The sequence below is a fragment of the Emys orbicularis genome, chromosome 1 (genome assembly GCF_028017835.1).
Source record: "Emys orbicularis isolate rEmyOrb1 chromosome 1, rEmyOrb1.hap1, whole genome shotgun sequence".
NCBI lineage: Eukaryota > Metazoa > Chordata > Testudines > Emydidae > Emys > Emys orbicularis.
In genome coordinates this window covers 134,973,175-134,987,354 of record NC_088683.1, presented here as the reverse complement: position 1 = coordinate 134,987,354, position 14,180 = coordinate 134,973,175, and the positions used below count along the sequence as shown (strand labels likewise).

The window sequence follows — 14,180 nt, the reverse complement described above, 5'->3', positions numbered from 1 at the left end:
CACAATTTTTAAGCCAATCTTGTTATTTTTGAAGCCTGACTTACGACTTTTGAATGCTTGGGGTTGGCTTTATTGTAGTTCTGTAACATGGTTTGGTATCCTGTCCACACATAATACCTATCTATGTTACAATCCTGTCAGTACACTGCAGTATTTTAACATGGAAATCCAAAACAGTAAGATGATAGGCGTTATGCTCCATTTAGCCAACCAATGCAGATTGGGCCAAATCAAGTTTCAGTTGAGTTTGGAAACTGTCCTTATTGAAAATCCCATATAATTTAATACAGATGAAATCATTTGTGTTCCATAGGAAGTATTCTTAAAACCTACAGTATTTAGTAGACAATGAGATTCTTTATATATCCATCTATAGCAGTAATATTTTTATTACATTTTAATAGAATGGTCCAAACATCAACATATGGAAAATGATACCTTCTGAAGAAGTCCTATAGAAAAGTTATGTTCTAGCCTTGGTGTCATCCTAGGCTAGAATTTTATTTTATTTTTGAAGTACTCTGGGCCAGATTTTCAAGAGAGCCCATCTCCAATTTAGGCACCTCAGTGGCCCGATTTCCAAAAGGGCTGAGCACATCAGCTGTCGATGCCTTTTGAAAATCTGGCAATAGGTATCACAGTGAAAGCTGCTGACAATTTTTGAAAATACAGCCACTTATTTAGATGCCTATAGGGTAGCTGAACAATTCTGAAAAATCTCACCCCAACTGTTGGCACTGAGCACTTGGAAATCTGGCCCTGAGCTCTGTTAAAAATCTGGCCCAGTGTGGCTTCATGTTAATTAGCCAGCTGAATTGGGCCTGGTCTATACTATGACTTTAATTCGGATTTAGCAGCGTTAAATCGAATTAACCCTGCACCCGTCCACACAACGAAGCCATTTATTTCTAAATAAAGGGCTCTTAAAATCGATTTCTGTACTCCACCCCGACGAGCGGAGTAGTGCCAAAATCGATATTGTCATTTCGAATTAGGGTTAGTGTGGCCGCAATTCGATGGTATTGGCCTCCAGGAGCTGTCCCAGAGTGCACCATTTTGACCACTCTGGACAGCAATCTGAACTCGCATGCACTGGCCAGGTAGACAGGAAAAGCCCCACGAACATTTGAATTTCATTTCCTGTTTGCCCAGCGTGGAGAGCACAGGTGACCACAGATAGCTCAGCTCATCAGCCCAGGTAACCATGCAGGCCGATAATCGAAAAAGAGCACCAGCATGGACCGTACCGGAGGTACTGGATCTGATCGCTATATAGGGAGAGGATTCAGTGCTAGCAGAACTTCGTTCGAAAAGACGAAATGCCAAAACTTTTTAAAAAATCTCCAAGGGCATGATGGAGAGAGGCCACAATAGGGACTCAGATCAGTGCCGCGTGAAAGTCAAGGAGCTCAGACAAGCCTATCAAAAAACAAAGGAGGCAAACGGTCACTCCGGGTCAGAGAGCCGCGGACATGCCGCTTCTACACCGAGCTGCATGCAATTCTAGGGGGGGCTGCCACCACTACCCCACCTGTGACCGTGGATTCCCAGGCGGGGATAATCTCATCAGCTACACCTGAGGATTCTGCGGATGGGGAAGAGGAGGAGGAGGACGACGAGGACGAGCTTGCGGAGAGCACCCAGCACTCCGTTCTCCCCAACAGCCAGGATCTTTTTCTCAGCCTGACTGAAGTACCCTCCCAACCCAGTATCCAAGACCATGACCCCATGGAAGGGACCTCAGGTGAGTTTACCTTTTAAAATATAAAACTTGTTTTAAAAGCAAGCATTTTTTAATGATTACTTTGCCCTGAGGACTAGGGATGCATTCGCAGCCAGTACAACTACTGGAAAAGTCTGTTAACGTGTCTGGGGATGGAGCGGAAATCCTCCAGGGACATCTCCATGAAGCTCTCCTGGAGGTACTCCAAAAGCCTTGCCACAAGGTTTCTGGGCAGTGCAGCCTTATTCCGTCCTCCATGGTAGGACACTTGACCACGCCATGCTTGCAGCAAGTAATCTGGTATCATTGCCTGACAAAGCCTGGCAGCATATGGTCCCGGTGTTTGCTGGCATTCAAGCAACATCCGTTCTTTATCTCGCTGTGTAATCTTCAGGAGAGTGATATCGCTCATGGTAACCTGGTTGAAATACGGGAATTTAATTAAGGGGACAGAGGTGGCCGTTCCTACTGGGCTGTTTGCCTGTGGCTGAAAAGAAATCCTTCCCTGCAGTTCCCTGGGGGGAATTGGCCCTGAGCTTTTCGCGTTTGGCTAGCAGGGATCTTCCCTGTTACCAGCCACGCGGTGGGGGGAGGGGTACAGCGATCATCCCAGATAATTCATGGCGGGAGGAGGGGGCGGGGGGGTTAGTTTGGTTTCTGCAGGGATCTTCCCTGATACCTGCCACGCGGTGGGGGGAGGGATAAAGCGATCATCCCAGAGAATTGGATGGGGGGTGGGGTTAGTTTGTTTTCTGCTGCTGAAGGTTAACAGGAAAACCGCAGCAGTCAATGGGCTTTGCTTGGTGTGTGGGAAAGGAGGGCGCAGAAGCCGAAAGACAATGGCTTACCATGGCTGCATGCATGCAAGCTGAATTCTGTTGCCCGGACCTGCGTCTGTGATCTCTAACACCAAAGCCACAGGCACTCAATATTAAGATGGAAAATGCGACCTTGTACTGAAATCACATGTGCTATGTAATGTGAATAGTGTTGTTCACCATGAAAGAGTATAAGCATTGTTCTGTAAAATGTATCATTTTAAAAACTTCTCTCCTTTTTTTCAACCCTCCCTCCAGCAGCTGCAAATGTTTCAAGCCTCCCTCCTCCGTCCCGAAGGCTATCTCAGATAAGGCGGCGGCGTAGAAACAGGACGTGAGACGAGATGTTCACGGAAATAATGGAATGCACCCGCAATGAAAGAGCTCATTTGAATGAGTGGAAGGACACGGTATCTAAATTTAGGAAAGATGCCAGTGAACGTGAGGTCATGAGGGACGCTCGAGATGAGAGGTGGCAGGCTGCAACGCTGGGGCTGCTGCGTGATCAAACGGACATGCTCCGGCGTCTGGTGGAGCTTCAGGAACGGCAGCAGGATAACAGACTGCCGCTGCAGCCGCTGTATAACCTCCCTCCCCCCTCACCATGTTCCATATCCTCCTCACCCAGACGTGTAAGAACGCGGGGGGGGAGGCTCCGTGCACCCTCCCACTCCACCCCAGTGGACAGCCCAACCAAAAGGCTGTCATTATATTGAATTTTTTCACTGGCCTTTTACTTCCCTCCTATCCTCCTCCCAAACCTCACCCAGATTACCTTGTTGGTTCTCTCCCTATGTTTATAATCACTTAATAAAGAATACATGATTTTTAAACGATAGTGACTTTATTTCCTTTGAAAGCAAGCTGGGGGAACGGGGAGGGTGGGTTCCTTACAGAGAATGAGTCAATAAAGGGGGCGGGTTTTCATGAAGGAGAAACAAACAGAAATTTCACACTGTAGCCTGGCCAGTCATGAAACTGGTTTTCAAAGCTTCTCTGATGCACAGCGCTTCCTGGTGTGCTCTTCTAATCGCCCTGGTGTCTGGCTGCGCATAATCAGCAGCCAGGTGATTTGCCTCAGCCTCCCACCCTGCCATAAAGGTCTCCCCCTTACTTTCATAGAGATTGTGGAGCACACAGCAAGCAGAAATAACAATGGGGAGATTGGTTTGGCTGAGGTCTGAGCAAGTCAGTAGCGATCGCCAGCGACCTTTTAAACGGCCAAATGCACATTCTACCACCATTCTGCACTTGCTCAGCCTGTAGTTGAACCTTTCGTAGCAGCACCTCAGTGATTGCTTTGGCTACTTGCATCACAGCAGCCCCCACAGTAGATTTGCCCACTCCAAATTGATTCCCGACTGACCGGTAGCTGTCTGGCATTGCAAGCTTCCACAGGGCTATCGCCACTCGCTTCTCAACTGTGAGGGCTGCTCTCATCTTGGTATTCTTGTGCTTCAGGGCAGGGGAAAGCAAGTCACAAAGTTCCAAGAAAGTGCCCTTACGCATGCGAAAGTTTCGCAGCCACTGGGAATCGTCCCACACCTGCAACACTATGCGGTCCCACCAGTCTGTGCTTGTTTCCCGGGCCCAGAATCGGCGTTCCACGGCTATAACCTCCCCCATTAACAGCATGATCTCCAAAGCACCGGGTCCCGCGGTTCGATAGAATTCCATGTCCATGTCCTCATCACTCTCGCTGCCGTGCTGCCGTAGCCTACTCCTCGCCGCCTGGTTTTGCAGGTTCTGGTTCAGCATAAACTGCACGATAACGCGCGAGGTATTTACAATGTTCATGACTGCTGTCTTGAGCTGAGCGGGCTCCATGCTTGCCGTGGTATGGCGTCTGCACTGTTCACCCAGGAAAAAGGCGCGAAATGGTTGTCTGCCGTTGCTTCCCTGGAGAGGGGGGAGGATATACCCAGAACCACCCGCGACAATGTTTTTTGTCCCATCAGGCACTGGGATCTCAACCCAGAATTCCAATGGGCGGAGGAGACTGCGGGAACTATGGGATAGCTATGGGATAGCTACCCACAGTGCAACGCTCCAGAAATCGACGCTAGCCCCGGTACATGGACGCACACCACCGAATTAATGTGCTTAGTGTGGCCGCATACATTCAACTTTATACAATCTGTTTCCAAAATTCAAATTATATAAATTCGGATTAATCCCGTAGTGTAGACATACCCTTGGTTTCAAAATTTGAGCTGGACACACCTCTGCTTAGCGTATGCTACAACTTTCTCTCTTTACTCTTACTTCCTCCTTCCTTTACCCCAGTTGTTAATCTCATCCGACTGCTGCTTCTTGTCATAGCCTAGACTGTGAGCAATTTGGGGTAGGGATTGTCTTCTCACTGTCTGTCTGCACAGCACCTAGCAAAATGCATCCTGATCCTTGATTGGTGGCCAGGGGCATTATTGCAATACAAATAAGTAGTATTTCTGACCTCTGCTTCTGGCCCAGGATAGGTGCAGCCTAAAGCAAGCAATATCTTAAAGGACCCCAGGGAAAAAAAATGGAGAAAGAAAACCAAATAGTTTAGCTAAGGGAAAGGTGAATTAGAACTCTGGAAAACCCTAGAGAAAAACTACACTCACTAAATCCAACTACAAGATCCACTAAATAAACACCACAAGTCAACTGTGTGACAATCAGAAAGTATTTCAGCAGGGCCATTCTAATGCCTACTAGGTACAGGATAACTCTCTAAGGCACACTCTGTGCCACTCATCACAGCATTCCATGTGGCTTTATCCAATTTAAAGGGCCACCTATCTGTTTCTCATATATAAATCTTCCATATGACATACATGTGATACCATTGTGAGCATCTCTGTTTCTCTCTCTTGCCCCTGATTTGACCCCTTAGAAAACACACATTTTCTTTACCATGGTAATACTTTCAAAACACTGTGACAACTGAGAAGCAAAGGAACAAAGCAGCAAAGGAATGTGACAAGGAATAATCTTTAGAAAACCATGTTTATGAAGAAACACCTATAGCTGCAGTACCCCAGCCAAAATGCCCCTTGGAGTTAAGTACCATTATATTAGAAATATGCAATGTAGTTGTAGCCGTGCTGGTCCCAGGATATTAGAGAGATAAGGTGGGTGAGGTAATGTCTTTTATTGGACCAACTTCGACCTACATTAGCTCGAAAGCTCATCTGTCTCACCAACAGAAGTTGGTCCAATAAAAGATATTACTTCACCTTGTCTATTATATTAGAAAAGCAGTAATAGCTATAGGTTGAAATGCAAAATCCATTATAAGCCCCTGTCCTATGATTGCTCATAACTTTCTCAGACAGATTCCATTAAGTCTGAAGTTTTCCATGGTGGGTCTCCACCCAGGGGTGACATTTCTGGAAAAATGTCTATTGAATAGTAAAATCTATTCAACCTTATTGAGCTCTGCATGTGATTACAGGAGGGTGGGAGGAAAGGGAATTTAATTTCTTGCAAACATCACAATCATTTTAAGAGGTCTAGGACATTGTAAAATCAAGTGGAGAAGAGACACCTCCCTAGAGGCCACATGATGGAGAGGAATGGGCACAAATCAGAGAGCTTCTATGCCACTGGTTGTCTCAATAAATGATCTGCCCTTACATGATGTATCGCAAATGGTATTTAGTTAAGCCTCAAAACACCCCCATGGAGGTGGGTATTATCCCCATTTCATGGACGGAGAAATGGAGGCACAGAGATGTCAAGGTCAATACTTCCAGAAGTGATCACTAATTTTGAATGGCTTAAATTTTGGGTGCCCAACTTGAGACATAAATCTCAAATACCCAAAAACTGAGGCACCCAAAATCAGTGGCTACTTTTGTTTTTACTTGGGCACTGGTGGCACCTCAATCTCTCCTGTTCTCTGACTGTGGCACACAACAGTTTTGTTTTCTGAGGCCTGAAATGCTTTAGTTTAACCCAAGTTTTGTGCTCAATACTGGGGTAATTAATGTCCTGTGTTATACAGGAGGTCGGACTAGATGATCTACTGGTCCCTTCTGGCCTTAAACTATGAACAAAATGGATTTTTAACCTCCTAGGAACCAGATTCTCAGCTAGGCAGAGTTGGCTCAGCTCTTCCTCGAGATAGGCAGAGTGCCATGCAGTTTAGGTAAGGTTTTCATAGAAGATCTTAAAAACTGAAGATCTCTTCAATATAGGCATTAAAGAACCCCTATTGCATTTTGTAAGAGATGGAGTTTACTGCAGTGTAACAGTAGATTTCATCTCTACTTATAATCATTCTAATTACCTATGCGTTGTTTGGCTGTCTCCCTCTTCCCCCCTCTCCCCCCCCCCCCCCAAGGCAATGTAGCTATGTAACTTATTTGAGACACAAGGTGCTATATAAATGTAAATTACCATTACAGTGACTTCCATGTAATTGGGCCATGCTAGATTGGGATGGCTATTTGATTGTGTTGCCTCCCAGGAAACTGACTTAACCTATAAGGATATATAGTGAATAGTAATGACCAATGTGTAATTGGGACAGTATTAGCAAAATTTTGATTCATGAGGATTAATTTTGCTAGTGCTAATTAGTTAAGCGATTAATCGGGTGTTAAATACCTTTGCATTTCTAAAGTCTGGTCTCTTGTGGTTTGACCTGCATCCACTGATCTTAATGGGAGTTTTCTGATTGGCATCAAGGTGAGATGAATCAGCACATTAATAGAGAAGTTTCCCAGTACAAATTAAGGGGTATATCTTCCCCAAGTAAAGAGTCAGCCTTGGTTAAGGGTGGCAGGATTCTGCTGGCATCAACCTGAATAGTTCCAGGGTATGAAATTTACAAGGTTCCTCATCAAACTGGGGAGAAAAAATGGAAGTTCCTTCCAAAAAAAAAAAAAAATAGCACTGATGAAATAGAAGTAAAGCACTGAAAAAGATATCTGGGAAAGCAAAACTCAGGTAGACAGCTCAGCCTTTACGCTGGTCCTTGTACTTAAAATTTAAAACAAAGTCTCTCCTCTTATCATTATAAATTAGCTCCAGACCTAAAACAAGCACCTCTCAGTTGAAGCTCCACACCTTTGAGGATCAGTATTGACATAAATGGGGCTTCATTCAGGCATGAGAGCCATGTACAGTTCATTCCAGGATCAGGGCCTATATCAATCAACACAGTATACAACAACATCCAACATGAATTTCTTTGTGAAATGTTACCTACGGAAAGTTGCAGTAGAGTGTGGCCTTTGGAACTAGCTTGCATTTTAAGCATCAATGAGCTATACATCACAAGTCAAGTTTGAACAAACTCGAATCTGCAAGCTTAACAGGCTGAACCTTGAAAAACAGCAAGGAGAAACTTTCATTTGGATTTTTAAGATCATTCAAACCAAGAGCAGTTTGGCCCGCAAAATCCTGGGAAGCCCGTGACCCAGCACCCTGCCCCCGCATCCTGCCCCCACATCCTACCCCCGCACCCTGCCCCAGCACCCTGCCCCAGCCCTGAGCCCCCCCCCATACCCAGAGTCCCCCCTTGCATCCCAAACCCCTCAACCTTGGGCCCACCCCAGAGCCTGGATGCCCAGCTGGAGCCTCACCACCCCTGGACCCCAACCCCCTGCCTCAGCCCTGATCCCCCTCCCGCCCTCCAAACCTCTCGACCCCAGCCCAGAGCACCCTCCCGCACCCCAAACCCCTCATCTCCAGCCCCACCCTAGCCCTCTCCCACACTCCAAACCCCTCATCCCTGGCCGCACCCCAGAGCCTGCACCCCCAGCCAGAGCCCTCACCCCTCCTGCACCCCAACCCCCTGCCCCAGCCTGGTGAAAGTGAGTGAGGGTGGGGGAGAGCAAGTGATGGATGGAGAAGGGGCAGGGCAGGGCAGGGCCGGGGCAGAGGTGTTTGGTTTTGTGCAATTAGAAAGTTGGCAACCCTAGTTACACTTGTAGGTACCAGATGCTTCTGAGACCAAAGTCTTGTTAAAAAGGGATGAAAAACAGTTTTGTGGATAAAGTAGGCAGAATCTCCAACCCAAGTGTTCAAAAATTGAGCCGGACTCCCAAAAATCATTAGATTGGCTTAAAAGTCAGGAGAGGTTTTTTTTTTTAATAAAAACATTAAAATAAATAATATATTCTGGGTTCTTCTGCTTTTTGATTCTTTCTGGTGTGCTCAGGTCATGGTTTTAGGCTCTTATCCACAAACAGGAGAGCCTGAAACTTTCATTAAAAAAAAAAAAAAGCTGATTCTCACAGAATCAAATAATTCCAGGAGCTGGGAATTCAAGTAAAACACCAAATATCACTAGATTCACGGTACAATTGCAAGAATTGGCAACACTACAAAAGAGGCTGCTCAGACATTTGATTTCTATTCCTGGCTCTGCAAAAGATTTGCGGTGTGGCCTTGCACAAGACACTTCTAATTTCAATACACCTCAGTTTCCCTATCTGCAGTAATACCTACCTGCTTTGGGGGCCAAAGGTTGCAAGGGTTAACTTATTAATATACATAGAGAGCTTCAAACTCTGTATATAGAAAACATAAAGGCAAAGTATTTTTACTAAAAACACGTGTTAGCTCAGAACACCCGGGAGTTAAGGTTGTCTCAGTTAAAGACAAGTATGTTTGTAAGGAAGAAATTCTGTAGTTTTAAATTAATGAATGTATAAGATCAGCAAGTTGAATCTTTCTCATTTGTCTTTTTAGATTGATTCACAGCGAGTGACTTAGCACACTGGGCCATCTCAAGAGTTCATAGAGAAGCTGAGCTCATCTCAAACTTGAGACCATCACAAGCTTTAGGCCACTCAATGTTAAACATTCATAACTTTAAAGGCCACTCAATCTTTAAAAAAAAAATCAAGACAAGTCTGAATACTATGTGTTCTGTACTGTATCTTAATTATACTTTGCTCAAAGCACCTTACAAAGAAAAATATCATTATCCTCATTTTACAGATGGGGAAACTGAGGCACAGGGCAGTGGTGTGACTTTCCCAAGGTTACAGTAGTGGAGTCAGGTAAAGAAACACAGATCTCCTGATTCCCAGTCTTGATGTATAAATTGCAAATTTAAAATGATACAGAGAGATCAGATTTTTAAAGCATAAACACAGTAAACATGAAGGGTTTGACCTTAACTCTGTGTTTCCTGACTCCTGAAATCTTACTTTCTCAATGACATTGCTGACTTAGACCCAGATCCTGCAAACTCTTATGTACATGCTCAGCTTGATTGTCTTCCTACTCGACCGATGTTAATTGGACTACTCAATGTAGCATATTAAGCAAGTGCATCAGTGTTTGCAGGATCAGGGCCATAGCATTCATTTTTTCCCCTCACAGAGAATGAATTTTTATAAACACACACACACACACACACACACACTTGCAGCAAACCAAAAATGTATCAATATATAAGTATATGCGCACGCCCCCAAACAGCCATTCGAGAGAGATATTACTGTGAATTTGTATTGATTGAGAGCAGACAAGCAAACACTGTAATACCAGAAATTCATCCCCAGAAGTCCTTCCTAAATCTTCTTATAGTGCTTTTCTGGTGAGGTAAGAAGTCTCAACTACAAACAAAGCACTTTCCTTCACTCCCTTCTTTCTGGCTGTCCATGGTTCACCACACTAGTTGCTGTGGAATTTATTGCATGCTGACTTGCTCCTTGTTGGGGGAGGGAAAAGCCCTAACAAAATACTTATATCTATAAACAACACTGCTTCCAGTTCATAGGTTCCTAATGAAATGCCTTTGCCAGGCAGACAATTCAACACTAAAACACTTGCTGTTTACAGCAGCAAGGTACAAGACAGTGTCGCAGAAGACTTGTAATACAATGTAACGCTTGCTTATATGCTGTTGAGTAAACACTCCACACTACAACCTGGCATGGGGCTATAGTGAAATAATGGATCGCACTGGAATGGTTACACCATCATTTAGAGATGTTCTTTTGATTCCAGTTACTGACCTACAATTAACTTTGAATCTATTCTGAATGAAACAAATGTCCAAAGACAGTGACACTAAACAATCAAACAAAGAGAAAAATTATCCAGAATGGTTTGACTTTTAAAGGAATATCATCTATTTGAAATTCACATTTCTGTCTGAAAAGTTCCTCTTCAGTACTTAAGAGGAACAAGTAAAAATGATTATAAACAGAGAAGTCAGCCAAAAAAATCTTTTTTTTTTTTCATTTTGTTTATTGTGTGCATGTGACAGCACTCTGTGTATAGTTGGACTTAGGGTTTCTCTTGTATAGTAACCAGTTTCTCTCTTGCTAATGAGATGCTTGTCAGTGTCAATGTGAGAGCAGAAAAACACTCATAAAAATGCTAAGGGTCTTTTTAAAAATTCAGGCCATGGTATTTAAAGAGGGCTTTTTAAAATGAGTCAGTTTAAAAAAAAAATCAATTTGATGACATCCCTTTAAGCATAATGAAACACTTCCATATTTTCACTATTAGCATGATGGAGTAAGAAATACACAAGTAATATGTGGGGGACCAAGTGCGCTGTATTGTAAATCAATTAGACTTTTGTCACTGACTTATGTGGGAGCATGAGCAAGCCCCATTTATTTGGAAGATGCCCCATTTCTAACACAAAGTAATGAGCTACTTTGCAGCACTATTGTTTTTGGTATAGTAGTTTGTGATCTAATCTCCAGTAAGCATATATAATGTTTTTATGGGATTTGTTAGAAAAATCAATGGCTTAGTTAGTAGTATAGATTTTCCCTGTATCAAAATGTTTTGCCATACTATTAAAACACACAATACCCTATTATCTAGTTTGCCTATCCATGTTATGAAAAGTCAAATAAACTACATTCTTTATGCCACAGGACTTCACAGGACACTGCGACGAAATTAGTTTACCCAGAAAGAGAAATTAGCCCAGAAGTTTTCAAATTCTAGTTGTATTGCACAGAATCCAAGACTATCATCATAAATGTGCAAACATACAGGACAAAAAGGGTTCCATTGTTTTCAGTGGGATAAATAACTTTTTATTGCTGGCTGTTCAACGTTTAAAATGCTATGGCAATCACCGTTTCTTTCTACCCATAGACTATCATAAAATGTTTCTGAGCAGTAACAGTTATGAACACATTCCTATCCAGCTTGTGAGTGAAACAAAATGACTCCTTAAGAAACAAAAGTTATTAAAACATAAATGGGAGGAGAGGTAATTAAACAGAAATCATTATCTCTATGGATCTGCTGGATAGGAAAGTTCTGGACAAGAGAGGATACTTTATTTTTTCCACTCTCAGCTTTATACCGCCTCCAACTTAAAATGGGAAACTTCACCATGTAGCATGTTCAATAGGCCAAATCACAAAGAAACGCACTGCTCAGGCCCCTCACAAGGCAAAGTGTGCTGCACTCTGCTCTCACAACACTGCCCTACATGTTCATAGATGAGAGCCACAAATCAGTTGATTAAAAAACAGCACCAACCCACTGCTTGTGGAAATACAAATACTGCATCCCTTCCACCACAGCAAACTTCCTACAAACTTTAGAGCAGCAGCATCAACAACAAAACCCAGGATCTCCAAACAGTAAGGAGCCAGGTACCAGGTATTAATTTAAACCATCCACCAGGAACGAAAATCACGCCTCCAACTCTAAACTACTTCTACACTGGGTTCCCCCCACTGTATTCAAAAATACAGAAAGGCATTCCTGACTGCCAAACTGCAATGCTAGTCCCCCCCCCCCCCCTTTGTGCAGTGGAAATCAAGATAGTTTGAGACTTGTTTATAGTTGTCAAGATGCCGTGCACGCCTGGGGAAATAAATAAATAAATAAACCCTCACCGATCATCTTTGAAAATTAAAAAAAAAAAAAAAAGCAGATACATTTTGCACACTGTGAAGATACCTTATGTAGGGCGTTTGCATATCAAACACTAGTGCAAGCGCAACGTGTTCACATTTGCAGTAAGTTATTATAGTCTAAGAAAACAGGTCTTTCCTGATCATGCTAAACTACCATTTTCATAAAGCAAATGTTTCTCTTTATATTTCTGCAGGAGACCTTTATTTTTCCCCTCTCTCCCTCCCTCCTAAAAGCACAAAAAGTTCACATTCACTCTTCGTGTTCATGGACAAACAGACACCAGGTTTAACCAGTAATCACTGAGTATTAACTGCCAAAACTCAACCAGCAAACAAACAAAACAAGCTTGACTTCCCGGCTCGCTTATGACAAGGATTTAATTGTATATTTAAAGAAGAAGGAAAGGAAACAGATAGCAAGGTTAAACTAAAAGGTAACGCACAACAGCAAAAACAAGCTGCATCTTTCCCCCCCAAACCCGGTTCACACACCCCTCCCAAAAGAGAGATCAGTTAGAAATATAACCACTGCAATCTTCCACGCTGCAAACATTGTCTGGATCTAGGCAGGTTTCAAAATGGGAAAATGGGTTTTTACCTTGATGCAACACTGAGCAGGAGCCTCAGACATGTCTCACAGAAAGGGGGGGGGAAGGAGAGAGAGATCAGGAAGTTCTCAGTTTTTTTCCACTTTCCTTTCCTCTCCCCAACCCAGAAATCCTTCACAGACAGACGTAATCATTTAAGGAGAAGTTACTCCAACCATCTTTCCAAATAACCCCAAAGATCCTGCAGATCTGCCCCTAGGAGAGGCAGCCCGCATAGTTTTGTTGTGATGTTTGGTTGCTGGTTGTTTTTTTTTTTTTCCCCTTTGAAGGAACGGGTGAATATGTTTGATTTAATTTGCCGGTGTTATGTTTTGAGATCTGAAGGGTGAGGCTGGTTTTCTCGCTCTCTCCCCCTCTCCGTGAATGTTTTCCTTCCTGGAAGAGAGAAACTGAAAGACAGAACTGAGAGAAAGCTCTTTGCTCATTGATCTTGAGAGTTTCAGGGCTGAAACTGACGTGAATTCCCAGCACTGAGCTCTGCCTCTTAAAGGAGCCCTGCCACCAGGAAATAAAAGCTCATGTTACCGTCAGGCAACAGGGAAATAAATGCAGGGCAAGGTAGGGGGAGAAAGAAAGGGGGGAATCTGCTGACACAAAAGGGTGTCCAAATTGATGGTGAAACTAGAGAAGGGAGGGGGAGTTTAATAGTTATGTTCTCAAACCTGGTACAGACAAAACCAACAAACCAGGAAACAAGAAAATGGAATAATAGAAGAAGGAAAGAAACAGATTGTTTTTATTGATAGTTCATTGCCCGAAGATCTGTTAAAATATAAACGCAGAAACATCTGCGTGGAGGGGAGAGTCAGGCTTGGAAATGTTACATCGATCTTTGCTCCAATAACTGCAGAATTGTGAATAGCCTTCCTCAACCCCCTCAAAAATTACACACCATTAACAACGGTAAAGTGTGTGTAGGGGGAGCGGGGGCTAAAGAAGAAAATGGATCACAACGTGAGGATCAAAATGATTTGAGGAAATAAAACAATAGGCTTTGTTCTGCTTGCCGAACGTTGCCTCTTTAAGAAAATCTACCAGGAAATGGGAGCTCGGGTTACAAACTGCACACAGGGAAATCTGGGCAGAGAGGTACACACAAGAGACAAAAGCATGAAGGGGCAGTGAAGAGACAGAGGGGATAAGACAAGAAAAGAATCCTTTAGCCAAAGAGACAGAGGGGGAAAGA

At 43.5% G+C, this 14,180-nt stretch overlaps 1 protein-coding gene across 1 annotated transcript in view; it reads right to left on the bottom strand.

Annotated features, from left to right (window-relative positions):
- ETV6 (ETS variant transcription factor 6) overlaps positions 1-13,397 on the bottom strand; it is a 164,780-nt gene extending 151,383 nt beyond the window's left edge. The window contains exon 1 of the mRNA XM_065404774.1: positions 12,985-13,397. Coding sequence (XP_065260846.1) covers positions 12,985-13,017 — 33 coding nt within the window. The 5' untranslated portion in view covers positions 13,018-13,397. The remainder of the gene's footprint in view (positions 1-12,984) is intronic.
- Positions 13,398-14,180: the final 783 nt, after the last annotated feature.